This window comes from Scyliorhinus torazame, chromosome 5 (genome assembly GCF_047496885.1).
Source record: "Scyliorhinus torazame isolate Kashiwa2021f chromosome 5, sScyTor2.1, whole genome shotgun sequence".
Lineage (NCBI taxonomy): Eukaryota > Metazoa > Chordata > Chondrichthyes > Carcharhiniformes > Scyliorhinidae > Scyliorhinus > Scyliorhinus torazame.
Window position 1 is genome coordinate 290,763,233 of NC_092711.1, and position 27,178 is coordinate 290,790,410.

The 27,178-nt window shown below is 53.2% G+C and overlaps 1 protein-coding gene across 4 annotated transcripts in view; it reads left to right on the top strand.

Annotated features, from left to right (window-relative positions):
* LOC140421200 (nuclear protein AMMECR1-like) overlaps positions 1-7,079 on the top strand; it is a 157,655-nt gene extending 150,576 nt beyond the window's left edge. For 2 of the 4 annotated variants that reach the window (XR_011946691.1, XR_011946692.1), the window contains exon 7: positions 2,379-7,079. Coding sequence is in view for 2 of the 4 variants with exons in the window: in XM_072505724.1 (XP_072361825.1) it covers positions 2,379-2,493 (115 nt within the window). In the remaining 2 variants the exon portion in view is untranslated. The remainder of the gene's footprint in view (positions 1-2,378) is intronic. The other 2 variants (XM_072505724.1, XM_072505725.1) reach the window with 1 other exon arrangement.
* The last annotated feature ends 20,099 nt before the right edge of the window (positions 7,080-27,178 follow it).

Consider the following 27,178-nt stretch of genomic DNA (forward strand, 5'->3'; position numbering starts at 1 on the left):
TTCGAGGAATTAATCACTGCAGAATTCCTAGCCTCTGATGGGCTCTTGCAACCACAGTATTTATATGGCTAGTCCAGTTCTGTTTCTGGTCAATGGTAACCCCCAGATGTTGACAGAGGGGAATTCAGAGATGGTAATGTCACTGACTCAGAAGCAATGGTTCAATTCTCTCTTGTTGGCGAGGGTGATTGCCTGCCACTTGTGTGGCATGAATGTTACTTGCCATTTGTCGTCCCAAGCCAGGATATTGTCCAGGTCTTGCTGCATTTGCATATGGAATGCTTCCGTATCTGAGGTGTCATGAATAGTGCTAAATGTTGTACAATCACCAGTGAAGATCTCTACTTCTCACCTGATGATGGAGATAACATCATTGATGGAGCAGCTGAAGATGGTTCGGCCTAGGACAGTGACTCCAGCAGTGATGTCCTGGAACTGAGATGATTGACCTCCAACCACTACGACCATCTTCCTTTGTGCCAAGTATGACTACAACCAGCAGAGAGCACCCCCCCCCCCCCCCCCCGATTCCTATTGTCCCCAGTTTTGCTCGGTCTCCTTGATGCCACACTTAAATGATACCTTGGTGGCGAGGGCAAGCCACTCTTTCATCTCACTTTTGAAGTTTAGCTCTTTGTCCATGTTTGAACCAAAGCTGTAATGAGGTCAGTCGCTGAGTGGCCTTGGCAGAACCCAAATTGAGCATCATTGTGCAGGTTATTGCTTAACAAGTGCTCCTTGATAGCACTGTTGATGATCGCTTCTATCACTTTGCCGATGATCGAGAGTAGGTCGATGTGGTGCTTATTAATGGGGCTGGATTTGTCCTGCTTTTTGTCTACAGGACATATTTGTCAAATTTTCCATATTGCTGGACCGATGCATGGTTGTAACTGTACTCTTAACAGTTTGGCTAGGGATGTGGCAGTCTCTGGAGCATAAGTCTTCAGTACTATTGCTGGAACATCATCAGCATCTAAAGCCTTTGCAGTAGCCACTGCCTTTGGCCACTTCTTGATGTCACATGGAGTGAATCAAATTGGCTGAAGACGGGCATCTGTGAGGATCATCCACGCGGCTTCTCGGACTGAAGACCATTGCAAAATGCTTCAGTTGTGTGTCCTTTGCACTACATTGAGATGAAACAGGGTGAGGCCTTGGAGCGAGGGATTTAAAAATAATGTAGAGGTTTCATGTAATCTAACTATCATGTCCTTTTCTTTCCTGCTTTTTGTAAGTTGACATAAATACTAAATGGCTGTAGTAATATCAAAAATGTAATTTTCCTATCCAGCTATAGTGTGACAGGAACAGGTGTAGTGAATATGGAGTATCTTTGTCCTCAATATAATTTTGGTCTCACTTTTAACAAAGCCTATGATCTTCAGTTTGCTGGATTGCAATATTTACTTAGAAAATAAAAACAGAAAATAGTGAAAAACACTCAGCAGGTTGGGTAGTAGCTGTGGAAAGGGAGATGGTTAGAGTTTCAAGGCTGTGACCTTTCATCAGAACTACAAAAGTTCGACATTTGATGGGCTAAAAGTTGATGATTAAATAAAAGATGAAATTTAATGAATAAAATAGACATGGAGATATTTGGGGGATTACCATTCACCATTTTAAATAACCCCAAACTTTGAGGTTAAATGTAGTTTCACTATAATTCCAGCCATCTATAAATAGAACTTGTATTTACACAACACTTCCCATGCCCTCAGGATTTCCCCAAACAGTTCACAGCCAATGATTTACTCTAGTGGCTCTACAAAAACAATGTTATAAATGATCGATTAGCACTTTTTTGGTGGTGTTGGTTGAGCGATAAATGTTAGGACAAGAGAACATCCCTGCTCTTCGGACCTCAGTTTACGATTTGATTCAAAAGTTTCACCAGTGCCAACATAGCACTCACTCCAAACTGAACCAGTCCGGTTAGGTTATATTCAAGTCCTGGAGTAGACTTTGAGAACAGTCATTGACATGGTAGATTGACACTTGAATGTAGTATTGAGGAAATAGAAAAAAGAATCAAATTGCTTGAATCCAACTTGAGTACAATACGAGGAATAAATGGTAGATAGGATATAGCGCTGTTAATTGCTGTCTTGGTGTAAAGATTTTGAGGTAAGTATCTAGAGTACTAATCGTCATTTGCCTTTATGCCAAAACCACAGCTCTGTTCTATTTATTTACATAGGTATCTTTGTGCCTGTATATGTACATTTATCTCCTTTCAAAGAACTCAGAAACTAGTTTCTCGAGTCATTTGGTGGTGAAGGGGATCCTGTGACCCAGGATAGAACTGCAGTTGGCTGAGTGCTTTTACAAACCTTTTTTTTGAAAATCACTAATGAACTTTTTTCTGTTCACTGCAGGTATCATAGTGAAAAGATGACACTGAGTTACTCAGAGTATCTAGCTCACCGCCAGCATCACCACTACCAGAATGGCATTGCACACCCTCTACCACCGTACAACCATTATTCCTGACAATGACTTGCATGACCAGTCACTTGATCTTTCAGCGGACCTCTTCCCAGGGGACCCTTCCCCTTCTTGGTCTAGCTATCTCTATTACTGTACCATTTTATGATGATAGTTTCCGTTGCCAAAGTGGCATGCAGCTATTAGCTGATGTCATTTTGGCAATGGGTGGTAACATCTCATAATTATGAATCAATATATTTTGTTTCAGCGTGCCCTTTTTAAAATAAGTTCCAATGAAGTTGTCACATTTTGTTTCTTCATTCCCAAAATTTTCTAAACCTGTGGATGAATGGAAGGAGAGTTGAAATGACTTGGGCTGTAAGTTGCAAGAACAGGTTTTTTCAAATAGTATCTTTCTTCCTGGACAGATATTAGACCTACATTTCTTCAACGATTGAATAAACTTTCATAGAAGTCAGTACACTATAAAGTAGTTTCAAATGCTGTGAAGGAGGTACAAATCATTGCAGTATTGCTGCTTTTGATTTGAAAAAAATCCCTTTATTTTAGTATAAATGACTTTTAAACTTTTTGTTTTAAAATGCAGCTTTCAGAGGATAACAATTTCTAAAAAGGGCTACATTGAATTACTACATTGAAGTATCAAAGTGTTAAGTGTGGTTCTCAAATAGGTACTTGGCCTCCCAACTTTCCTCCACAGAATTGTTATTGGGTATACTTGTCAGGTGGAAACTAATCAAAAATATGCTTCATACGCTATAATAGTGTATATTATATGTGTATGTATATATGCAATTTTTTTCCCTTGTGGGGAAAAATTTTCCATCGTGGGACCAGTGACAAAATTGTCAAGTCTTTTTTTTCAAAACTTGCATGGAGTGAAAATAAATGTAATTTGGTTTATGGGTTAAAGTGCATTAATATACATATGCAGATCAAGAGTGCACATCATTGTGATCGCATTTGTGTACCCTCGATCTCTAACTACTTGCTGTTTTCCCCAGGAATAATGGGGAAAACTTTTTTTATTTAAAGAAAGGTATATAATAAGACTGCACTGGAGACCATATATATTATGTGCTCAGAACGTCCTTCGGGATAACAAACTTGGAGTTTCGAATTAGTGAAGCTAATGACTAAGTTTATCATTTCTTTCCATGTAAATAGCATCCCCATTACACACATCCTTGAGCTATCAGGGAACATGCCATTGGTGGAATTTCATTTTGGCTTTGGCAATACAGCAAAATTAATATCTGTTTTTTTTTTTTAATTCTCCCAGCTCTGGATTTTCTTTTCGGAAAATATAAACATTGACTTTTTCCAGATATTAGCTAGGCTTTCTGTAATTCTTCGGTTTACCTCTTTATATACCTGTGATTTTTGAGTGGTAAAACCGATGTAGTTTAGCTGTTTAGTTTATAGATGATTAACTATAACTTACTTTTTCAATGCTTAGAACTTCAATAGGATTGCGATTGCGTTAGTCAATGTGAGGGGTTATAATTATACTAGAAAAGACGGAGTTGATACTCTAGGTGACTGGGCAAACATGGTGCTATAAACTCAGGAAATATTAATGCACAGTACTTGTGCAACCTGAGGCTCCCAACACAATCGGTGTAAAACTTATTTTGCTCAGCCACTTATGGTCAGGCTTTGAAATTTAAATTAGCAACTTTTTTTTTTTTAAAGACCCTGTAAATTTTCCAATTAACAGGAACAAAGCAGGAGATGATCAGATATGGATTAATTTAGATGTCTGCTTTCAGTTGCCACAAATCCAACAGTTAAATTGGGAACATTCACAGGCTTCAGATCAGCCAAGTTTTTTTTTCAGTATGGTAAAATAATTAGAAATTTGAAATTTAGCAACATGGTTTTATTTGTTGAACTCTATGCTGTGTCAGGAAACAGAAGACTGCAGGTGACTATCTAAATTGAGAATTTAGATTACGTGTACATGGGATTATTATACAATTGATATTGAAGGGCAGTGTTTCTTTGTAGTGGTTTAAAGACCAGATTAAGCTGTTTTAGATTACTGTTATTTTTTTAAAAAAATGAATTAAATTGGAGACGATACCTCGATAGCATTTCCTCACACCTATTATTTCATTAACTTCGAATATTTTTAATTTTTTGCCTTTAATATGGCTACATAATTTTGAAATAATTCAGTATACACCAACATAAATTATATATTTGAACTTTCAGATCAGTTGTAACCTCAATTTTAGCTTGAAGGCATTTTTATCAAAAATCTGGCTAATTAGAAAGGATCAGCTAAGTTTGAGACCCTATAGTAAAAGCTGTCTCCTTCATGAAGGAGCTACAGCAATTTCAAGTATTCACTAATGGTTTATTTTATTGGATATATTCAAATGGGTTGATTTGTAAAATTAATACCAGTTTGAAGAAAACCGTTGTCCTTTTTGAATATCCTCAAATGTGTAGAAGAAATGGTGATTAATGGTATGATTCTTGGACTTGGTAAGATTTTGCTTCCATCCTATAAGAACCAGTTCTGTGTGACATTACAGCTTGAGATGACTCCTTCCATTATTCACATTGAAAGAATTTGAGTAGTGCATCCACAGTAATTGTCCAAAAGAAATGGTTATATTTCACTTGTGTTGCCTTAATTTTGACAAAAATAGCACAAACTGAACAATCTTGTTGGCTGCCAAGTGGAACTTAGTTTACTGAATTTTTCTGAACATCATGTCCATCATCTCGGCATGCTCATCCTTTCCTTGAGCTCACTAGAGGGGGGTGGGGAAAAAAAAATGGTGCTATACGACTCTGAATGGGTCACGTGACTGGTCATGCTGACTCCGAGATCATATCAGAATAATCTTGATATATGCAGATATTATACAAAACTTTACTACCAGTGTAATAATGATGAAAACAAATAAATAAATAAAATCCTGCAGCCTTGCAAGGACCAGGTCAGCAATACTTCCCTGCATGGCGTGGTGGAACGGGACATATCTCGTCGTGTGTAGCTATAGGAGCATGACGATGTGTCCATGCTGGTCATTTTTTGTCCTTTGAGAAAAATAGTTAAACTGAAGCATTAGATATTTAATATTTTTATGGGGCTGTTACATTACCTGCCACCTCTTGAACATGTTCAATTTTTATATACTGTTGTGCAGTAGAGGTTACATCACGTTGTCATTCAGACCGAACCAAAGATGCCTCCAGCCATGATCTAATGCTGCTGTGAATTAAGCCTGCTTTCCAGTCCTTCAAGGCTACTGCAGGAGGTTTTAACAACTTGTTTTTTATTTTTGTACAATTTCTAACTGGTTTTGCTAGTAGCATTGATTCAATTAAGTTTAATTTGAAGATTCTCAATGAGCACTGTTGAACATTGATGACTGGTAACTTTGCCATGCAGTGGCTGTATCGAAGAAGCCCCATAGCGTGCCTCTCAGACCTAAGGGTTTCTTTAATCTGTATCTTAGAGACCAGCAGAAAATCTTTATACTAAAGATGCGTTTAATTATTTTTACCATTGTTGTTTGAACTCTTGTTTCTTAATTTTACTCTGGACCCAGTAACTGCACTGGTTGTCAATCGCACTGAGAGAGCGAGAGAGTTGTTTCAGACTTTTGTAACAACACATGTATGACGGTTTTTTGTACATTGATTCAATTCTTTTCAGAATTTTTTGGATCTAGTTTCTAAGTTATTTTAGTGTTTTTTTTTAATATATATATATATATATATGTTAAAGATGAGATGAGTTAACACTGTCACCAGCAGACTGATTTACCTACTGATGCTACAGTGATGTTGGGTCGACGGCTACCTGGAGTAGCTTGTGCCCAAAAAATGTTTTTTTTTCTTGTTAGTAACTGTTGAATAATGGCACCACAATATATGTGAAGAACCCCCTTCCATTATGACTAGATCCTCCTTCCACATTTCAAATTTTACAATTACTATTAGTGTGATGATTGTTGAAATGGGCATTTATAGTACGGTTGTAAGTCAAAAGGTGGGGGGAGGGACTTTATAATAAAAATGATCAGTGGGTCTGTGAGACATGGATTGTGGAACAATGTAGTAGTTTTAACACTATTGTTACATTTTAAAGCATTTACCCAATAAAATATTAAGATTAACACTTAATTGGTCTCTATGTTGGTACACAGGAAGAAATGAGTGTTTCATGTGCCTATGTATATTATACTAGTTATGAACAGATTCAAGAAACATCTCACAATAGCTAAATATTGTGGGCTTAGTGGATTGGAAATGAAATTTATTTGATGGAATGGACTTTATTTTTAAATGTTGTACAATAGGTGATGGTGGAGGTAGCAGGCACTGAAAGTATTTCCACTCAAGTTGGGAGCGATACCACTTCACAAAGTATGAACAGTACCAGTGGATCCAAATGGACTCATAGCAAAGGGAGTCCACCTACCGATGCTCTGTGAAGCGAGGCCACCTACAATCAGAACAACATGAATTCCAGAAGCTGCAGAAATCTACAGTGACTTTTTCTAAACTCTTCTGAGATTATTGGAGGGGCGGGCGGTAGGGGGGGGGTTGGAATCTAAAAGGATATTTAGTGAAATATGTGGGGCATTTTCTCCACAATGTTTTTTATCAATAAAGCACATGTACGTGTTGGAACAAATGACTCCTTTTATTGAATAGTTTCATAAACTATTGAATGTATAAATATTCTTTCAAAACCTTTCTGTAACCCACAGTGTCTGAAAATATATTCACTATGTCGGTATTGATTCATGGTCGAGTGAAGTTCAATTAGAATTCCGACAGTGCAGAAGGAGGCCATTTGGCTCATCAGTGTCTGCAGCGATCCTTTGAAAGATCAGCCTATTAGCCCACTCTCCCGCCCCATCCCCGTAACCCCATCTAACCTGCACATCTTGTGGGAGGAAGTGCAAACTCCACACTGAATTGAACCTGGGTTCCTGGCGCTGCGTCAGCAGTCTTAACCACTGTGACACCCTAATTGATGGAACACTCCATGCAATTTTTGTGTAGGGAGAGTTTGTAGCCTTCAGTTTGTGGGATGCATTATTGAACAACTCATTTGAGGTTCACTGGATGTTGATTGAGGAATAATTGTAGGATTTCCCCCCCCCCCCCCCCCCCCCGGGTGCCTGGTCCCATCAATATCAATGCTCTCCAGACTAAGATCAGATGACAGAACTAATGAGCCATTAAACACTTGGCTGCAGTCATGTTTTGAGTTTATGCTTTTTATTAAATCTATCTTTTTTAAGGTGGATGTTTTGGAAATGTGATTTTATTGTGGCTGCTTGTTTACAATTATTCAGACCCAAAGTCAAAAAATGTTGCATTCATCTGAAGGAGTAACTGATGCCAAAACTAACAACTTGACGCAAAAAAAATTTTGGTATTAATTTCCTAGTTCCACTGCAGCCTTTCTATAAATTGTAGTTTACGTTTGTGCACCTAAATACATTGTCATGGTGAGCATCCTTCTATCTACGAAAGATGATGGGCACACAACAAAAGATGGGTGTCTTCATGGTGCACCTTTGCTGAAGGCTGAAGAAGCCAATCCTTATATGGGTTCTGCCACAAGTATTACGAAGTGCAATTTGTGGGCTTGCGGTGCTGGTCTATCTGCATGTGCTGCATACCAGTCCACAGGAGGTGGGGGTCAGCTAGTGACTCCCAGATGCAATGTTTAGGGACTTCAAGTCACGAGTGGAGTGTGTGTTGGCGTAGAAGGTGCACCTGTGTGTGTGTGGGCGTAGAAGGTGCGCCTGTGTATGTGGGTGTAGAAGGTGTGGGTGTAGAAGGTGCGCCTGTGTATGTGGGCGTAGAAGGTGCGCCTGTGTGTGTGTGTGGGCGTAGAAGGTGTGCCTGTGTGTGCGCGTAGAAGGTGCCTGTGTGAGCGTAGAAAGTGCACCTGTGTGTGGGCGTAGAAGGTGCGCCTGTGTGTGTGTGGGCGTAGAAGGTGCGCCTGTGTGTGTGTGGGCGTAGAAGGTGCGCCTGTGTGTGTGTGGGCGTAGAAGGTGCGCCTGTGTGTGTGTGTGGGCGTAGAAGGTGCGCCTGTATGTGTGGGCATAGAAGGTGCGCCTGTATGTGTGGGCATAGAAGGTCCGCCTGTGTGTGGGTGTAGAATATGCGCCTGTGTGTGTGGGCGTCGAAGGTGCGCCTGTGTGTGTGGGCGTCGAAGGTGCGCCTGTGTGTGTGTGGGCGTAGAAGGTGCGCCAGTGTGTGGGCGTAAAAGGTGCGCCTGTGTGTGGGGGTGTAGAAGGTGCACCTGTGTGTGTGGGCATAGAAGGTGCGCCTGTGTGTGTGTGGGCGTAGAAGGTGCGCCAGTGTGTGGGCGTAGAAGGTGCGCCTGTGTGAGTGTGTGATGGGCGTAGAAGGTGCGCCTGTGAGTGTGTGATGGGCGTAGAAGGTGCCTGTGTGTGTGTGTGGGGACGTTGAAGGTGTGCCAGTATGTGTGTGGGCGTAGAAGGTGCGCCTGTGTGTCTGGGCGTAGAAGGTGCCTGTGTGTGTGGGTGTAGAAGGTGCACCTGTGTGTGTTTGTGTGGGAGTAGAAGGTGCACCTGTGTGTGTGGGGGCGTAGAAAGTGCACCTGTGTGTGTGCGCGTGTAGAAGGTGCGCCTATGTGTGTGGGGGCATAGAAGGTGCGCCTGTGTGTGGGGGCGTAGAAGGTGCACCTGTGTGTGTGTGTGGGCGTAGAAGGTGTGCCTGTGTGTGTGTGTGGGCGTAGAATGTGCACCTGTGTGTGTGTGGGCATAGAAGGTGTGCCTGTGTGTGTGTGTGTGGGCGTAGAATATGCACCTGTGTGTGTGTGGGTGTAGAAGGTGCGCCTGTGTGTGTGGGCGTAGAAGGTGCGCCTGTGTGTGGGCGTAGAAGGTGCACCTGTGTGTGTGGGCGTAGAAGGTGCACCTGTGTGTGTGGGCGTAGAAGGTGCGCCTGTGTGTGTGTGGGCGTAGAAGGTGCGCCTGTGTGTGTGTGGGTGTAGAAGGTGCACCTGTGTGTGTGCGTGTAGAAGGTGCGCCTATGTGTGTGTGTGGGCGTAGAAAGTGCACCTGTGTGTGTGTGTGTGGACGTAGAAGGTGCGCCTGTGTGTGGGCGTAGAAGGTGCGCCTGTGTGTGGGAGCAGAAGGTGCACCTGTGTGTGGGCGTAGAAGGTGCACCTGTGTGTGTGTGTGGGCGTAGAAGGTGCACCTGTGTGTGTGGGCGTAGAAGGTGCGCCTGTGTGTGTGGGCGTAGACGGTGCGCCTGTGTGTGTGTGGGCGTAGAAGGTGCGCCTGTGTGTGTGTGTGGGCGTAGAAGGTGCGCCTGTGTGTGGGCGTAGAAGGTGCGCCTGTGTGTGTGTGTGGGCGTAGAAGGCGCGCCTGTGTGTGTGTGTGGGCGTAGAAGGTGCGCCTGTGTGTGTCGGCGTAGAAGGTGTGCCTGTGTGTGTGGGCGTAGAAGGTGTGCCTGTGTGTGGCGTAGAAGGTGCACCTATGTGTGTGGACGTAGAAGGTGTGCCTGTGTGTGTGGGCGTAGAAGGTGCGCCTGTGTGTGTGGGCGTAGAAGGTGCGCCTGTGTGTGTTTGGGCGTAGAACGTGCGCCAGTGTGTGTGGAGGCGTAGAAGGTGCGCCTGTGTGAGTGTGTGTGATGGGCGTAGAAGGTGGGCCTGTGTGTGTTTGGGTGTAGAAGGTGCGCATGTGTGTGTGTGGGCGTAGAAGGTGCGCCTGTGTGTGTGTGTGGGCGTAGAAGGTGAGCCTGTTTGTGTGTGGGCGTAGAAGGTGCGCCTGTGTGTGTCTGGGCGTAGAAGGTGCACCTGTGTGTGTGGGCGTAGAAGGTGCACCTGTGTGTGTGTGTGGGCGTAGAAGGTGCGCCTGTGTGTGTGTGTGGGCGTAGAAGGTGCGCCTGTGTGTGTGTGTGGGCGTAGAAGGTGAGCCTGTTTGTGTGTGGGCGTAGAAGGTGCGCCTGTGTGAGTCTGGGCGTAGAAGGTGCACCGGTGTGTCTGGGCGTAGAAGGTGATCCTGTTTGTGTGTGGGCGTAGAAGGTGCGCCTGTGTGTGTGGGCGTAGAAGGTGCGCCTGTGTGTGATGGGCGTAGAAGGTGCGCCTGTGTGTGTTTGGGCGTAGAAGGTGCGCCTGTGTGTGTGTGGAGGCGTAGAAGGTGCGCCTGTGAGTGTGTGTGATGGGCGTAGAAGGTGCGCCTGTGTGTGGGCGTAGAAGGTGTGCCTGTGTGTGGCGTAGAAGGTGCACCTGTGTGTGTGGACGTAGAAGGTGCGCCTGTGTGTGTTTGGGCGTAGAACGTGCGCCTGTGTGTGTGTGTAGGCGTAGAAGGTGCGCCTGTGTGAGTGTGTGTGATGGGCGTAGAAGGTGCGCCTGTGTGTGTTTGGGCGTAGAAGGTGCGCCTGTGTGTGTTTGGGCGTAGAAGGTGCGCCTGTGTGTGTGTGGAGGCGTAGAAGGTGCGCCTGTGTGAGTGTGTGTGATGGGCGTGGAAGGTGCGCCTGTGTGTGTGGGCGTAGAAGGTGCGCCAGTGTGAGATGGGCGTAGAAGGTGCGCCTGTGTGAGTGTGTGATGGGCGTAGAAGGTGCGCCTGTCTGTGGTTGTAGAAGGTGTGCCTGTGTGTGTGGGCGTAGAAGGTGCGCCTGTGTGTGTGGGCGTAGACGGTGCCTGTGTGTGTGGGGGCGTAGAAGCTGCCTGTGTGAGTGATGTGCGTAGAAGGTGCGCCTGTGTGTGTGTGTGGGCATAGAAGGTGTGCCTGTGTGTGGGCGTAGAAGGTGCACCTGTGTGTGTGTGTGTGGGCGTAGAAGGTGCACATGTGTGTGTGTGTGTGGGCGTAGAAGGTGTGCCTGTGTGTGTTTGGGTGTAGAAGGTGCGCATGTGTGGGTTTGGGCGTAGAAGGTGCGCCTGTGTGTGTGATGGGCGTAGAAGGTGCGCCTGTGTGTGTGTGATGGGCGTAGAAGGTGCGCCTGTGTGAGTGTGTGATGGGCGTAGAAGGTGTGCCTGTGTGTGGGGGCGTAGAAGGTGCCTGTCTGTGTGGGGGCGTAGAAGGTGCCTGTCTGTGTGGGGGCGTAGAAGGTGCCTGTGTGTGAGGAGGCGTAGAAGGTGCGCCTGTGTGTGTGCGCGTAGAAGGTGCGCCTGTGTGTGGGCGTAGAATGTGCGCCTGTGTGTGTGGGCGTAGAAGGCACCTGTGTGTGTGGGCGTAGAAGGTGCGCCTGTGTGTGTGGGCGTAGAAGGTGCGCCTGTGTGTGTGGGCGTAGAAGGTGCGCCTGTGTGTGTGGGCGTAGAAGGTGCGCCTGTGTGTGGGCGTAGAATGTGCGCCTGTGTGTGTGGGCGTGGAAGGTGTGCCTGTGTGTGTGTGTGTGTGGGCATAGAAGGTGTGCCTGTGTGTGTGGGCGTAGAAGGTGCGCCTGTGTGTTTGGGTGTAGAAGGTGCGCATGTGTGTGTTTGGGCGTAGAAAGTGCGCCTGTGTGTGTGATGGGCGTAGAAGGTGCGCCTGTGTGTGATGGGCGTAGAAGGTGCGCCTGTGTGTGTTTGGGCGTAGAAGGTGCGCCTGTGTGTGTGGAGGCGTAGAAGGTGTGCCTGTGTGAGTGTGTGTGATGGGCGTAGAACATAGAACATAGAAAATACAGCACAGAACAGGCCCTTCGGCCCACGATGTTGTGCCGAACCTTTGTCCTAGATTAATCATAGATTATCATTGAATTTACAGTGCAGAAGGAGGCCACTCGGCCCCCCGAGTCTGCACCAGCTCTTGGAAAGAGCACCCTACCCTACGTAGAATGTGCGCCTGTGTGTGTGTGGGCGTGGAAGGTGTGCCTGTGTGTGTGTGTGGGCGTAGAAGGTGCGCCTGTGTGTGTGTGGGCGTAGAAGGTGCGCCTGTGTGGGCGTAGAATGCGCCAGTGTGTGTGGGCGTAGAAGGTGCGCCTGTGTGTGGGCGTAGAAGGTGCGCCTGTGTGAGTGTGAGATGGGCGTAGAAGGTGCGCCTGTGTGAGTGTGTGATGGGCGTAGAAGGTGCGCCTGTGTGTGGTTGTAGAAGGTGTGCCTGTGTGTGGGGGCGTAGAAGGTGCCTGTGTGTGTGGGGGCGTGGAAGGTGCGCCTGTGTGTGTGTGGGCGTAGAAGGTGCGCCTGTGTGTGGGCGTAGAAGGTGCCTGTGAGTGTGGGGGCGTAGACGGTGCCTGTGTGTGTGATGTGCGTAGAAGGTGCGCCTGTGTGTGTGGGGGCGTAGAAGGTGCGCCTGTGTGTGGGCGTAGAAGGTGCACCTGTGTGTGTGTGTGGGCGTAGAAGGTGCGCCTGTGTGGGCGGAGAATGCGCCAGTGTGTGTGGGCGTAGAAGGTGTGCCTGTGTGTGGGCGTAGAAGGTGTGCCTGTGTGTGGGCGTAGAAGGTGTGCCTGTGTGTGGGCGTAGAAGGTGCGCATGTGTGTGTGTGGGCGTAGAAGGTGCGCCTGTGTGTGGGGGCGTAGAAGGTGCCTGTGTGATGGGCGTAGAAGGTGCGCCTGTGTGTGTGTGTGGGTGTAGTAGGTGCTCCTGTGTGTGTGTGGGCGTAGAAGGTGCGCGTGTGTGATGGGCGTAGAAGGTGCGCGTGTGTGATGGGCGTAGAAGGTGCGCGTGTGTGATGGGTGTAGAAGGTGCGCGTGTGTGATGGGCGTAGAAGGTGCGCCTGTGTGTGGGCGTAGAAGGTGTGCCTGTGTGTGTGTGTGTGTGTGTGTGTGTGCGGGCGTAGAAGGTGCCTGTGTGTGTGGGGGCGTAGAAGGTGCGCCTGTGTGTGTTTGGGCGTAGAAGGTGCGCATGTGTGTGTGTGTGGGCGTAGAAGGTGCGCCTGTGTGTGTGTGTGGGCGTAGAAGGTGAGCCTGTTTGTCTGTGGGCGGAGAAGGTGCGCCTGTGTGTGTCTGGACGTAGAAGGTGCACCTGTGTGTGTGTGTGGGCGTAGAAGGTGCAACTGTGTGTGTGTGTGGGCGTAGAAGGTGCGCCTGTGTGTGTGGGCATAGAAGGTGCGCCTGTGTGTGTGTGTGGGCGTAGAAGGTGTGCCTGTGTGTGTGTGTGGGCGTAGTAGGTGCGCCTGTGTGTGTGTGTGGGCGTAGAAGGTGCGCCTGTGTGTGTGTGTGGACGTAGAAGGTGCGCCTGTGTGTGTGTGTGGGCGTAGAAGGTGAGCCTGTTTGTGTTTGGGCGTAGAAGGTGCGCATGTGTGTGTTTGGGCGTAGAAGGTGCGCCTGTGTGTGTGTGGAGGCGTAGAAGGTGCGCCTGTGTGAGTGTGTGTGATGGGCGTAGAAGGTGCGCCTGTGTGTGTGGGCGTAGAAGGTGCGCCAGTGTGAGATGGGCGTAGAAGGTGCGCCTGTGTGAGTGTGTGATGGGCGTAGAAGGTGCGCCTGTGTGTGGTTGTAGAAGGTGTGCCTGTGTGTGGGGGCGTAGAAGATGCCTGTGTGTGTGGGGGCGTAGAAGGTGCGCCTGTGTGTGTGTGGGCATAGAAGGTGTGCCTGTGTGTGGGCGTAGAAGGTGCACCTGTGTGTGTGTGGGCGTGGAAGGTGTGCCTGTGTGTGTGGGCGTAGAAGGTGCGCCTGTGTGTGATGGGCGTAGAAGGTGCGCCTGTGTGTGTTTGGGCGTAGAAGGTGCGCCTGTGTGTGTGGAGGCGTAGAAGGTGTGCCTGTGTGAGTGTGTGTGATGGGCGTAGAACATAGAACATAGAAAATACAGCACAGAACAGGCCCTTCGGCCCACGATGTTGTGCCGAACCTTTGTCCTAGATTAATCATAGATTATCATTGAATTTACAGTGCAGAAGGAGGCCACTCGGCCCCCCGAGTCTGCACCAGCTCTTGGAAAGAGCACCCTACCCTACGTAGAATGTGCGCCTGTGTGTGTGTGGGCGTGGAAGGTGTGCCTGTGTGTGTGTGTGGGCGTAGAAGGTGCGCCTGTGTGTGTGTGGGCGTAGAAGGTGCGCCTGTGTGGGCGTAGAATGCGCCAGTGTGTGTGGGCGTAGAAGGTGCGCCTGTGTGTGTGGGCGTAGAAGGTGCGCCTGTGTGAGTGTGAGATGGGCGTAGAAGGTGCGCCTGTGTGAGTGTGTGATGGGCGTAGAAGGTGCGCCTGTGTGTGGTTGTAGAAGGTGTGCCTGTGTGTGGGGGCGTAGAAGGTGCGCCTGTGTGTGTGTGGGCGTAGAAGGTGCGCCTGTGTGTGGGCGTAGAAGGTGCCTGTGAGTGTGGGGGCGTAGACGGTGCCTGTGTGTGTGATGTGCGTAGAAGGTGCGCCTGTGTGTGTGGGGGCGTAGAAGGTGCGCCTGTGGGTGGGCGTAGAAGGTGCACCTGTGTGTGTGTGTGGGCGTAGAAGGTGCGCCTGTGTGGGCGTAGAATGCGCCAGTGTGTGTGGGCGTAGAAGGTGTGCCTGTGTGTGGGCGTAGAAGGTGTGCCTGTGTGTGGGCGTAGAAGGTGTGCCTGTGTGTGGGCGTAGAAGGTGCGCATGTGTGTGTGTGGGCGTAGAAGGTGCGCCTGTGTGTGCGCGCGTAGAAGTGCGCCTGTGTGTGGGCGTAGAAGGTGCGCCTGTGTGTGGGGGCGTAGAAGGTGCCTGTGTGATGGGCGTAGAAGGTGCGCCTGTGTGTGTGTGTGGGTGTAGTAGGTGCTCCTGTGTGTGTGGGCGTAGAAGGTGCGCGTGTGTGATGGGCGTAGAAGGTGCGCGTGTGTGATGGGCGTAGAAGGTGCGCGTGTGTGATGGGCGTAGAAGGTGCGCGTGTGTGATGGGCGTAGAAGGTGCGCGTGTGTGATGGGCGTAGAAGGTGTGCCTGTGTGTGTGTGTGTGTGTGTGTGCGGGCGTAGAAGGTGCCTGTGTGTGTGGGGGCGTAGAAGGTGCGCCTGTGTGTGTTTGGGCGTAGAAGGTGCGCATGTGTGTGTGTGTGGGCGTAGAAGGTGCGCCTGTGTGTGTGTGTGGGCGTAGAAGGTGAGCCTGTTTGTCTGTGGGCGTAGAAGGTGCGCCTGTGTGTGTCTGGACGTAGAAGGTGCACCTGTGTGTGTGTGTGGGCGTAGAAGGTGCGCCTGTGTGTGTGGGCATAGAAGGTGCGCCTGTGTGTGTGTGTGGGCGTAGAAGGTGTGCCTGTGTGTGTGTGTGGGCGTAGTAGGTGCGCCTGTGTGTGTGTGTGGGCGTAGAAGGTGCGCCTGTGTGTGTGTGTGGACGTAGAAGGTGCGCCTGTGTGTGTGTGTGGGCGTAGAAGGTGAGCCTGTTTGTGTTTGGGCGTAGAAGGTGCGCATGTGTGTGTTTGGGCGTAGAAGGTGCGCCTGTGTGTGTGTGGAGGCGTAGAAGGTGCGCCTGTGTGAGTGTGTGTGATGGGCGTAGAAGGTGCGCCTGTGTGTGTGGGCGTAGAAGGTGCGCCAGTGTGAGATGGGCGTAGAAGGTGCGCCTGTGTGAGTGTGTGATGGGCGTAGAAGGTGCGCCTGTGTGTGGTTGTAGAAGGTGTGCCTGTGTGTGGGGGCGTAGAAGATGCCTGTGTGTGTGGGGGCGTAGAAGGTGCGCCTGTGTGTGTGTGTGGGCGTAGAAGGTGCGCCTGTGTGTGTGGGCGTAGACGGTGCCTGTGTGTGTGGGGGCGTAGAAGCTGCCTGTGTGAGTGATGTGCGTAGAAGGTGCGCCTGTGTGTGTGTGGGCATAGAAGGTGTGCCTGTGTGTGGGCGTAGAAGGTGCACCTGTGTGTGTGTGGGCGTGGAAGGTGTGCCTGTGTGTGTGGGCGTAGAAGGTGCACATGTGTGTGTGTGGGCGTAGAAGGTGTGCCTGTGTGTGTGGGCGTAGAAGGTGCGCCTGTGTGCGTTTGGGTGTAGAAGGTGTGCATGTCTGTGTTTGGGCGTAGAAGGTGCGCCTGTGTGTGATGGGCGTAGAAGGTGCGCCTGTGTGTGATGGGCGTAGAAGGTGCGCCTGTGTGTGTGGGCGTAGAAGGTGCGCCTGTGTGAGTGTGTAATGGGTGTAGAAGGTGCGCCTGTGTGAGTGTGTGAAGGGCGTAGAAGGTGTGCCTGTGTGTGGGGGCGTAGAAGGTGCCTGTGTGTGTGGAGGCGTAGAAGGTGCGCCTGTGTGTGTGGGCGTAGAAGGTGCGTCTGTGTGTGTGTGTGGGCGTAGAAGGCACATGTGTGTGTGGGCGTAGAAGGTGCGCCTGTGTGTGTGGGCGTAGAAGGTGCGCCTGTGTGTGTGTGGGCGTGGAAGGTGTGCCTGTGTGTGTGTGTGGGCGTAGTAGGTGCACGTGTGTGTGTGGGCATAGAAGGTGTGCCTGTGTGTGTGGGCGTAGAAGGTGCGCCTGTGTGTGTTTGGGTGTAGAAGGTGAGCATGTGTGTGTTTGGGCGTAGAAGGTGCGCCTGTGTGTGTTTGGGCGTAGAAGGTGCGCCTGTGTGTGTGATGGGCGTAGAAGGTGCGCCTGTGTGTGTTTGGGCGTAGAAGGTGTGCCTGTGAGTGTTTGGGCGTAGAAGGTGCGCCTGTGTGTGTGGAGGCGTAGAAGGTGCGCCTGTGTGAGTGTGTGTGATGGGCGTAGAACATAGAAAATACAGCACAGAACAGGCCCTTCGGCCCACGATGTTGTGCCGAACCTTTGTCCTAGATTAATCATAGATTATCATTGAATTTACAGTGCAGAAGGAGGCCATTCGGCCCCCCGAGTCTGCACCAGCTCTTGGAAAGAGCACCCTACCCTACGTAGAATATGCGCCTGTGTGTGTGTGGGCGTGGAAGGTGCGCCTGTGTGTGTGGGCGTACAAGGTGCGCCTGTGTGGGCGTAGAATGCGCCAGTGTGTGTGGGCGTAGAAGGTGCGCCTGTGTGAGTGTGAGATGGGCGTAGAAGGTGCGCCTGTGTGAGTGTGATGGGCGTAGAAGGTGCGCCTGTGTGTGGTTTTAGAAGGTGTGCCTGTGTGGGGGGGCGTAGACGGTGCCTGTGTGTGTGATGTGCGTAGAAGGTGCGCCTGTGTGTGGGGGCGTAGAAGGTGCGCCTGTGTGGGCGTAGAATGCGCCAGTGTGTGTGGGCGTAGAAGGTGTGCCTGTGTGTGGGCGTAGAAGGTGTGCCTGTGTGTGGGCGTAGAAGGTGTGCGGGCGTAGAAGGTGTGCCTGTGTGTGGGCGTAGAAGGTGCGCATGTGTGTGTGTGTGGGCGTAGAAGGTGCGCCTGTGTGTGGGGGCGTAGAAGGTGCCTGTGTGATGGGCGTAGAAGGTGTGCCTGTGTGTGTGTGTGTGGGTGTAGTAGGTGCTCCTGTGTGTGTGATGGGCGTAGAAGGTGCGCGTGTGTGATGGGCGTAGAAGGTGCGCGTGTGTGATGGGCGTAGAAGGTGCGCCTGTGTGTGGGCGTAGAAGGTGTGCCTGTGTGTGTGTGTGTGTGTGTGCGGGCGTAGAAGGTGCCTGTGTGTGTGGGCGTAGAAGGTGCACCTGTGTGTGTGTGGGTGTAGAAGGTGCGCCTGTGTGTGTGTGTGTGGGCGTAGAAAGTGCACCTGTGTGTGTGTGTGTGGGCGTAGAAGGTGCGCCTATGTGTGTGGGGGCATAGAAGGTGTGCCTGTGGGGCGTAGAAGGCGCCAGTGTGTGTGGGTGTTGAAGGTGTGCCTGTGTGTGGGCGTAGAAGGTGTGCCTGTGTGTGTGTGGGCGTAGAAGGTGCGCCTGTATGTGTGGGCGTAGAACGTGCGCCTGTGTGCGCGCGCGTAGAAGGTGCACCTGTGTGTGTGTGTGAAGAAGGTGCGCGCGTGTGCGTGTAGAAGGTGCGCCTGTGTATGTGGGCGTAGAAGGTGCGCCTGTGTATGTGGGCGTAGAAGGTGCGCCTGTGTGTGTGGGCGTAGAAGGTGCGCCTGTGTGTGCGTGTAGAATGTGCGCCTGATGTGTGGGCGTAGAAGGTGCCTGTGTGTGTGTGGGCGTAGAAGGTGCCTGTGCGTGTGATGGGCGTAGAAGGTGCGCCTGTGTGTGTGTGTGGGCGTAGAAGGTGCGCATGTGTGTGTTTGGGCGTAGAATGTGCGCCTGTGTGTGTGGGCGTAGAAGGTGCGCCTGTGTGAGTGTGTGTGATGGGAGTAGAAGGTGCGCCTGTGTGTGTGGGCGTAGAAGGTGTGTCTGTGTGAGTGTGAGATGGGCGTAGAAGGTGCGCCTGTGTGAGTGTGTGATGGGCGTAGAAGGTGCGCCTGTGTGTGGCTGTAGAAGGTGTGCCTGTGTGTGGGGGCGTAGAAGGTGCCTGTGTGGGGGCGTAGAAGACGCCTGTGTGTGTGGGGGCGTAGAAGGTGCGCCTGTGTGTGTGGGGGCGTAGAAGGTGCGCCTGTGTGTGTGTGGGCGTAGAAGGTGCGCCTGTGTGTGTGGGCGTAGAAGGTGCCTGTGCGTGTGATGGGCGTAGAAGGTGCGCCTGTGTGTGTGGGCATAGAAGGTGCGCCTGTGTGAGTGTGATGGGCGTAGAAGGTGCGCCTGTGTGAGTTTGTGATGGGCGTAGAAGGTGTGCCTGTGTGTGGGGGCGTAGAAGGTGCCTGTCTGTGTGGGGGCGTAGAAGGTGCCTGTCTGTGTGGGGGCGTAGAAGGTGCCTGTCTGTGTGGAGGCGTAGAAGGTGCCTGTGTGTGTGTGGGCGTAGAAGGTGCGCCTGTGTGTGTGGGCGTAGAAGGTGCGCCTGTGTGTGGGCGTAGAAGGTGCACCTGTGTGTGTGTGTGGGCGTAGAAGGTGCACCTGTGTGTGTGTGTGTGTGGGCGTAGAAGGTGCACGTGTGTGTGTGTGGGCGTAGAAGGTGCACGTGTGTGTGTGTTTGGGCGTAGAAGGTGCGCATGTGTGTGTTTGGGCGTAGAAGGTGCGCATGTGTGTGTTTGGGCGTAGAAGGTGCGCCTGTGTGTGTGTGGAGGCGTAGAAGGTGCGCCTGTGTGAGTGTGTGTGATGGGCGTAGAAGGTGCGCCTGTGTGTGTGTGGGCGTAGGTGTGTCTGTGTGAGTGTGAGATGGGCGTAGAAGGTGCGCCTGTGTGAGTGTGTGATGGGCGTAGAAGATGCGCCTGTGTGTGGCTGTAGAAGGTGTGCCTGTGTGGGGGCGTAGAAGACGCCTGTGTGTGTGGGGGCGTAGAAGGTGCGCCTGTGTGTGTGGGGGCGTAGAAGCTGCGCCTGTGTGTGTGGGGGCGTAGAAGGTGCGCCTGTGTGTGTGTGGGCGTAGAAGGTGCGCCTGTGTGTGTGGGCGTAGACGGTGCCTGTGTGTGTGGGGGCGTAGAAGCTGCCTGTATGTGTGATGTGCGTAGAAGGTGCGCCTGTGTGTGTGGGGGCGTAGAAGGTGCGCCTGTGTGTGGGGGCGTAGAAGGTGCGCCTGTGTGTGTGTGGGCGTAGAAGGTGCACCTGTGTGTGTGTGGGCGTAGAAGGTGCGCCTGTGTGTGTGTGTGGGCGTAGAAGGTGCGCCTGTGTGTGTGTGTGGGCGTAGAAGGTGCGCCTGTGTGCGCGCGCGTAGAAGGTGCGCCTGTGTGTGGGTGTAGAAGGTGTGCCTGTGTATGTGGGCGTAGAAGGTGCACCTGTGTATGTGGGTGTAGAAGGTGCGCCTGTGTGTGGGCATATAAGGTGCGTGTAGAATGTGCGCCTGTGTGTGTGGGCGTTGAAGGTGCCTGTGTGTGTGTGGGCGTAGAAGGTGCGCCTGTGTGAGTGTGTGTGTGGGCGTAGAAGGTGCGCCTGTGTGAGTGTGTGATGGGCGTAGAAGGTGCGCCAGTGTGAGTGTGTGATGGGCGTAGAAGGTGTGCCTGTGTGTGGGGGCGTAGAAGGTGCCTGTCTGTGTGGGGGCGTAGAAGGTGCCTGTCTGTGTGGGGGCGTAGAAGGTGCCTGTCTGTGTGGTGGCGTAGAAGGTGCCTGTGTGTGTGGAGGCGTAGAAGGTGCCTGTGTGTGTGGAGGCGTAGAAGGTGCGCCTGTGTGTGTGGGCGTAGAAGGTGCGCCTGTATGTGTGTGTGGGCGTAGAAGGCGCCTGTGTGTGTGGGCGCAGAAGGTGCGCCTGTGTGTGTGGGCGTAGAAGGTGCGCCTGTGTGTGGGCGTAGAAGGTGCGCCTGTGTGTGGGCGTAGAAGGTGCGCCTGTGTGTGTGTGGGCGTAGAAGGTGCACCTGTGTGTGTGGGCGTAGAAGGTGCACCTGTGTGTGTGTGTGTGGGTGTAGAAGGTGCACGTGTGTGTGTGGGCGTAGAAGTTGCGCCTGTGTGTTTGGGCGTAGAAGGTGCGCCTGTGTGTGTGTGGAGGCGTAGAAGGTGCGCCTGTGAGAGTGTGTGTTTGGGCGTAGAAGGTGCGCCTGTGTGTGTGTGTGTGGAGGCGTAGAAGGTGCGCCTGTGTGAGTGTGTGATGGGCGTAGAAGGTGCGCCTGTGTGTGGCTGTAGAAGGTGTGCCTGTGTGTGGGGGCGTAGAAGATGCCTGTATGTGTGATGTGCGTAGAAGGTGCGCCTGTGTGTGTGTGGGCGTAGAAGGTGCGCCTGTGTGTGTGCGTAGAAGGTGCGCCTGTGTGGGCGTAGAAGGCGCCAGTGTGTGTGGGTGTAGAAGGTGTGCCTGTGTGTGGGCGTAGAAGGTGTGCTGTGTGTGGGCGTAGAAGTGCGCCTGTGTGTGTGCGCGCGTAGAAGGTACGCCTGTGTGTGGGCGTAGAAGGTGCGCCTGTGTGGGCGTATAAGGTGCGCCTGTGTATGTGGGCGTAGAAAGTGCACCTGTGTGTGTGTGTGTGTGTGTGGACGTAGAAGGTGCGCCTGTGTGTGGGGGCATAGAAGGTGCGCCTGTGTGTTTGGGCGTAGAAGGTGCTCCTGTGTGTGTGTGGGCGTAGATGGTGCGCGTGTGTGATGGGCGTAGAAGGTGTGCCTGTGTGTGTGTGTGTGTGTGCGGGCGTAGAAGGTGCCTGTGTGTGTGGGGGCGTAGAAGGTGCGCCTGTGTGTGTGTGTGTGTGTGTGTGTGTGTGTGTGGGCATAGAAGGTGTGCCTGTGTGTGTGCGTAGAAGGTGCGCCTGTGGGGCGTAGAAGGCGCCAGTGTGTGTGGGTGTAGAAGGTGTGCCTGTGTGTGGGCATAGGTGTGCCTGTGTGTGTGTGTGTGCGCGCGCGCGTAGAAGGTGCGCCTGAGTGTGGGTGTAGAAGGTGTGTGCGTGTAAAAGGTGTGCCTGTGTATGTGTGCGTAGAAGGTGCGCCTGTGTATGTGGGCGTAGAAGGTGCCTGTGTGTGTGTGGGCGTAGAAGGTGCCTGTGCGTGTGATGGGCGTAGAAGGTGCGCCTGTGTGTGTGGGCATAGAAGGTGCGCCTGTGTGTGTGTGTGTGTGGGCGTAGAAGGTGCGCCTGTGTGTGTGGGCGTAGAAGGTGCGCCTGTGTGTGTGTGTGGGCGTAGAAGGTGCGCCTGTGTGTGTGTGTGGGCGTAGAAGGTGCGCCTGTGTGTGTGGGCGTAGAAGGTGCGCCTGTGTATGTGGGCGTAGAAGGTGCGCCTGTGTGTGTGGGCGTAGAAGGTGCGCCTGTGTGTGGGCGTAGAAGGTGCGCCTGTGTGTGTGTGGGTGCGTCGAAGGTGCGCCTGTGTGAGTGTGTGAGATGGGCGTAGAAGGTGCGCCTGTGTGTTTGGGCGTAGAAGGTGTGCATGTGTGTGTTTGGGCGTAGAAGGTGTGCCTGTGTGTGTGGAGGCGTAGAAGGTGCGCCTGTGTAAGTGTGAGATGGGCGTAGAAGGTGCGCCTGTGTGAGTGTGTGATGGGCGTAGAAGGTGTGCCTGTGTGTGTGGGCGTAGAAGGTGCCTGTGTGGGGGCGTACAAGATGCCTGTGTGTGAGATGTGCGTAGAAGGTGCGCCTGTGTGTGTGGGGGCGTAGAAGGTGCGCCTGTGTGTGGGGGCGTAGAAGGTGCGCCTGTGTGTGTGGGCGTAGAAGGTGCGCCTGTGTGGGCGTAGAAGGCGCCAGTGTGTGTGGGTGTAGAAGGTGTGCCTGTGTGTGGGCGTAGAAGGTGTGCCTGTGTGTGGGCGTAGAAGGTGCGCCTGTGTGTGTGTGGGCGTAGAAGGTGCGCCTGTGTATGTGGGTGTAGAAGGTGCGCGCGTGTGGGCATAGAAGGTGCGCCTGTGTGGGCGTAGAAGGTGCGCCTGTGTGGGCGTAGAAGGTGCGCCTGTGTATGTGGGCGTAGAATGTGCGCCCGTGTGTGTGTGGGCGTAGACGGGGCGCCTGTGTGTGCGCGTTGAAGGTGCCTGTGTGGGTGTAGAAGGTGTGTGTGGGTGGGCGTGGAAAGTGCACCTGTGTGTGTGTGTGCGTAGAAGGTGCGCCTGTGTGTGTGGGCGTAGAAGGTGCGCCTGTGTGTGGGAGTAGAATGTGCGCCTGTGTGTGGGGGCGTAGAAGGTGCGCGTGTGTGATGGGCGTAGAAGGTGCCTGTGTGTGTGTGGGCGTAGAAGGTGCGCCTGTGTGTGTGTGGGGGCGTAGAAGGTGCACCTGTGTGTGTGTGGGCGTAGAAGGTGCGCCTGTGTGTGTGCGCGTAGAAGGTGTGCCTGTGTGTGCGCGTAGAAGGTGTGCCTATGTGTGTGCGTAGAAGGTGCGCCTGTGGGGCGTAGAAATCGCCAGTGTGTGGGGGTGTAGAAGGTGTGCCTGTGTGTGGGCGTAGAAGGTGTGCCTGTGTGTTGGTGTAGAAGGTGTGCCTGTGTGTGTGTGTGGGGGCGTAGAAGGTGCGCCTGTGTGAGTGTGAGATGGGCGTAGAAGGTGCGCCTGTATGTGTGGGCGTAGAAGTGCGCCTGTGTGCGCGCGCGTAGAAAGTGCGCCTGTGTGTGGGTGTAGAAGGTGCGCGAGTGTGGGCGTAGAAGGTGCGCGAGTGTGGGCGTAGAAGGTGCGCCTGTGTATGTGGGCGTAGAAGGTGCGCCTGTGTATGTGGGCGTAGAAGGTGCGCCTGTGTGTGGGGGCGCAGAAGGTGCGCCTGTGTGTGGGGGCGCAGAAGGTGTGCGTGTGTGTGCGTGTGTGTGGGCGTAGAAGGTGCCTGGGTTTAGAAGGTGCGCCTGTGTGTGTTTGGGCGTAGAAGGTGCGCCTGTGTGTGTGTTTGGGCGTAGAAGGTGCGCCTGTGTATGTTTGGGCGTAGAAGGTGCGCCTGTGTGTGTGTGGGCGTAGAAGGTGCCTGTGTGTGTGGGGGTGTGCGTCTAGAAGGTGCGCCTGTGTGTGGGTGGGCGTAGAAGGTGCGCCTGTGTGTGCGCGTAGAAGGTGCACCAGTATGGGCGTAGAAGGAGCCTGTGTGTGGGCGTAGAAGGTGCCTGTGTGTGTGGGGGTGTGCGTCTAGAAGGTGCGCCTGTGTGTGTGTGGGCGTAGAAGGGGCGCCTGTGTGTGCGCGTTGAAGGTGCCTGTGTGGGTGTAGAAGGTGTGTGTGGGTGGGCGTGGAAAGTGCACCTGTGTGTGTGTGTGCGTAGAAGGTGCGCCTGTGTGTGTGCGCGTAGAAGGTGCGCCTGTGTGTGGGCGTAGAAGGTGCGCCTGTGTGTGGGAGTAGAATGTGCGCCTGTGTGTGGGGGCGTAGAAGGTGCGCGTGTGTGATGGGCGTAGAAGGTGCCTGTGTGTGTGGGGGCGTAGAAGGTGCGTCTGTGTGTGTGGGCGTAGAAGGTGCGCCTGTGTGTGTGTGGGGGCGTAGAAGGTGCACCTGTGTGTGTGTGCGTGTAGAAGGTGTGCCTGTGTGTGCGCGTAGAAGGTGTGCCTGTGTGTGTGCGTAGAAGGTGCGCCTGTGGGGCGTAGAAATCGCCAGTGTGTGGGGGTGTAGAAGGTGTGCCTGTGTGTGGGCGTAGAAGGTGTGCCTGTGTGTGGGCGTAGAAGGTGTGCCTGTGTGTTGGTGTAGAAGGTGTGCCTGTGTGTGTGTGGGGGCGTAGAAGGTGCGCCTGTGTGAGTGTGAGATGGGCGTAGAAGGTGCGCCTGTATGTGTGGGCGTAGAAGTGCGCCTGTGTGCGCGCGCATAGAAAGTGCGCCTGTGTGTGGGTGTAGAAGGTGCGCGAGTGTGGGCGTAGAAGGTGCGCGAGTGTGGGCGTAGAAGGTGCGCCTGTGTATGTGGGCGTAGAAGGTGCGCCTGTGTGTGGGGGCGCAGAAGGTGTGCGTGTGTGTGCGTGTGTGTGGGCGTAGAAGGTGCCTGGGTTTAGAAGGTGCGCCTGTGTGTGTGTTTGGGCGTAGAAGGTGCGCCTGTGTGTGTGTTTGGGTGTAGAAGGTGCGCCTGTGTATGTTTGGGCGTAGTAGGTGCGCCTGTGTGTGTGTGGGCGTAGAAGGTGCCTGTGTGTGTGGGGGTGTGCGTCTAGAAGGTGCGCCTGTGTGTGGGTGGGCGTAGAAGGTGCGCCTGTGTGTGCGCGTAGAAGGTGCACCAGTATGGGCGTAGAAGGAGCCTGTGTGTGGGCGTAGAAGGTGCCTGTGTGTGTGGGGGTGTGCGTCTAGAAGGTGCGCCTGTGTGTGGGTGGGCGTAGAAGGTGCGCCTGTGTGTGCGCGTAGAAGGTGCACCAGTGTGGGTGTAGAAGGAGCCTGTGTGTGGGCGTAGAAGGCGCCTGTGTGTGTGGGTGTAGAAGGTGTGCCTGTGTGTTTGTGTGGGCGTAGAAGGTGCGCCTGTGTTTGTGGACGTTGAAGGTGCGCCTGTGTGTGTGGGTGTAGAAGGTGCGCCTGTGTGAGTGTGTGTGAAGGGCGTAGAAGGTGCGCCTGTGTGTGTGTGTGTGGGCGTAGAAGGTGCGCCTGTGTGTGTGTTTGGGCGTAGAAGGTGCGCCTGTGTGTGTGGGCTTTGAAGGTACCTGTGTGTGTGGGGGCGTAGAAGGTGCCTGTGTGTGTGTGCGTGTGGGCGTAGAAAGTGCTTGGGTGTAGAAGGTGCGCCTGTGTGTGGGCGTAGAAGGTGCAGCTGTGTGTGTGTTTGGGCGTAGAAGGTGCGCCTGTGTGTGTGTGGGCGTAGAAGGTGCGCCTGTGTGTGTCTGGGCGTAGAAGGCGCCTGTGTGTGTGGGGGTGTGCCTGTAGAAGGTGCGCCTGTGTGGGCGTAGAAGGCGCCTGTGTGTGGGCGTAGAAGGCGCCTGTGTGTGGGCCTGGAAGGCGCCTGTGTGTGGGCGTAGAAGGCGCGCCTGTGTGTGTGCGTGTAGAAGGTGCGCCAGTGTGGCCGTAGAAGGCGCCTGTGTGTGTGTGTGGGCGTAGAAGGTGCGCCTGTGTGTGTGGGCGTAGAAGGCGCGCCTGTGTGTGTTTGGGCGTCAAAGGTGCGCCTGTGTGTGTGGGCGTAGAAGGTGCACCTGTGTGTGTGTGGGCGTAGAAGGTGCGCCTGTGTGTGTGGGCGTAGAAGGTGCGCCTGTGTGTGGGGGCGTAGAAGGTGCGCCTGTGTCTGGGCGTAGAAGGCGCCTGTGTGTGTGTGCGTGTAGAAAGTGCCTGGGTGTAGAAGGTGCGCCTGTGTGTGGGCGTAGAAGGTGCGCCTGTGTGTGTGTGTGTGGGCGTAGAAGGTGCGCCTGTGTCTGGGCGTAGAAGGCGCCTGTGTGTGTGGGCGTTGAATGTGCCTGTGTGTGTGGGGGTGTGTGTGTAGAAGGTGCGCCTGTGTGTGGGTGAGCGTAGAAGGTGCGCCTGTGTGTGTGCGTGTAGAAGGTGCGCCTGTGTGTGTGCGCGTAGAAGGAGCCTTTGTGTGGGCGTAGAATGCGCCTGTCTGTGTGGGCGTAGAAGGTGCGCCTGTGTGTGTGGGGGCGTAGAAGGTGCCTGTGTGTGTGTGTGCATGTGGGCGTAGAAAGTGCCTGGGTGTAGAAGGTGCGCCTGTGTGTGGGTGTAGAAGGTGCACCTGTGTGTGTTTGGGCGTAGAAGGTGCGCCTGTGTGTGTGTGGGCGTAGAAGGTGCACCTGTGTGTGTGTGTGTGTGTGTGTGTGTGGGCGTAGAAGGTGCGCCTGTGTGTGTGTGTGGGCGTAGAAGGTGCGCCTGTGTGTGTGTGTGGGCGTAGAAGGTGCGCCTGTGTGTGGGCGTGCAGAAGGTGTGCCTGTGTGTGGGCGTAGAAGGTGCGCCTGTGTGTGGGGGCGTAGAAGGTGCACCTGTGTGTGTGTTTGGGCGTAGAAGGTGCGCCTGTGTGTGTGGGCTTTGAAGGTGCCTGGGTGTGTGGGGGCGTAGAAGGTGCCTGTGTGTGCGTGTGGGCGTAGAAAGTGCCTGGGTGTAGAAGGTGCGCCTGTGTGTGGGCGTAGAAGGTACCTGTGTGTGTGGGCGTAGAAGGTGCGCCTGTGTGTGTGTGTGGGCGTAGAAGGTGCGCCTGTGTGTGTGTGTGGGCGTAGAAGGTGCGCCTGTGTGTGTCTAGGCGTAGAAGGCGCCTGTGTGTGGGGGGGTGTGTGTAGAAGGTGCGCCAGTGTGTGGGTGGGCGTAGAAGGTGCGCCTGTGTGGGCGTAGAAGGCGCCTGTGTGTGTGGGTGTAGAAGGTGCGCCTGTGTATGTGGGCGTAGAAGGTGAGCCTGTGTGTGTGTGTGGGCGTAGAAGGTGAGCCTGTGTGTGTGTGTGGGCGTAGAAGGTGCGCCTGTGTGTGTGGGTGTAGAAGGCGCGCCTGTGTGTGTGTGGGTGTAGAAGGTGCACCTGTGTGTGTGTGGGCGTAGAAGGTGCCTGTGTGTGTGTGGGCGTAGAAGGTGCGCCTGTGTGAGTGTGTGTGATGGGCGTAGAAGGTGTGCCTGTGTGTGGGCGTAGAAGGTGCGCCTGTGTGTGTGTGGGCATAGAAGGTGCGCCTGTGTGAGTGTGTGTGATGGGCATAGAAGGTGCGCCTGTGTGAGTGTGTGTGATGGGCGTAGAAGGAGCGCCTGTGTGGGCGTAGAAGGTGCGCTTCTGTGTGTGTGGGTGTAGAAGGTGCGTCTGTGTGTGTGTGTGGGCGTAGATGGTGCGCCTGTGTGTGTGTGTGTGTGTGTGGGGGGTGGGGGGC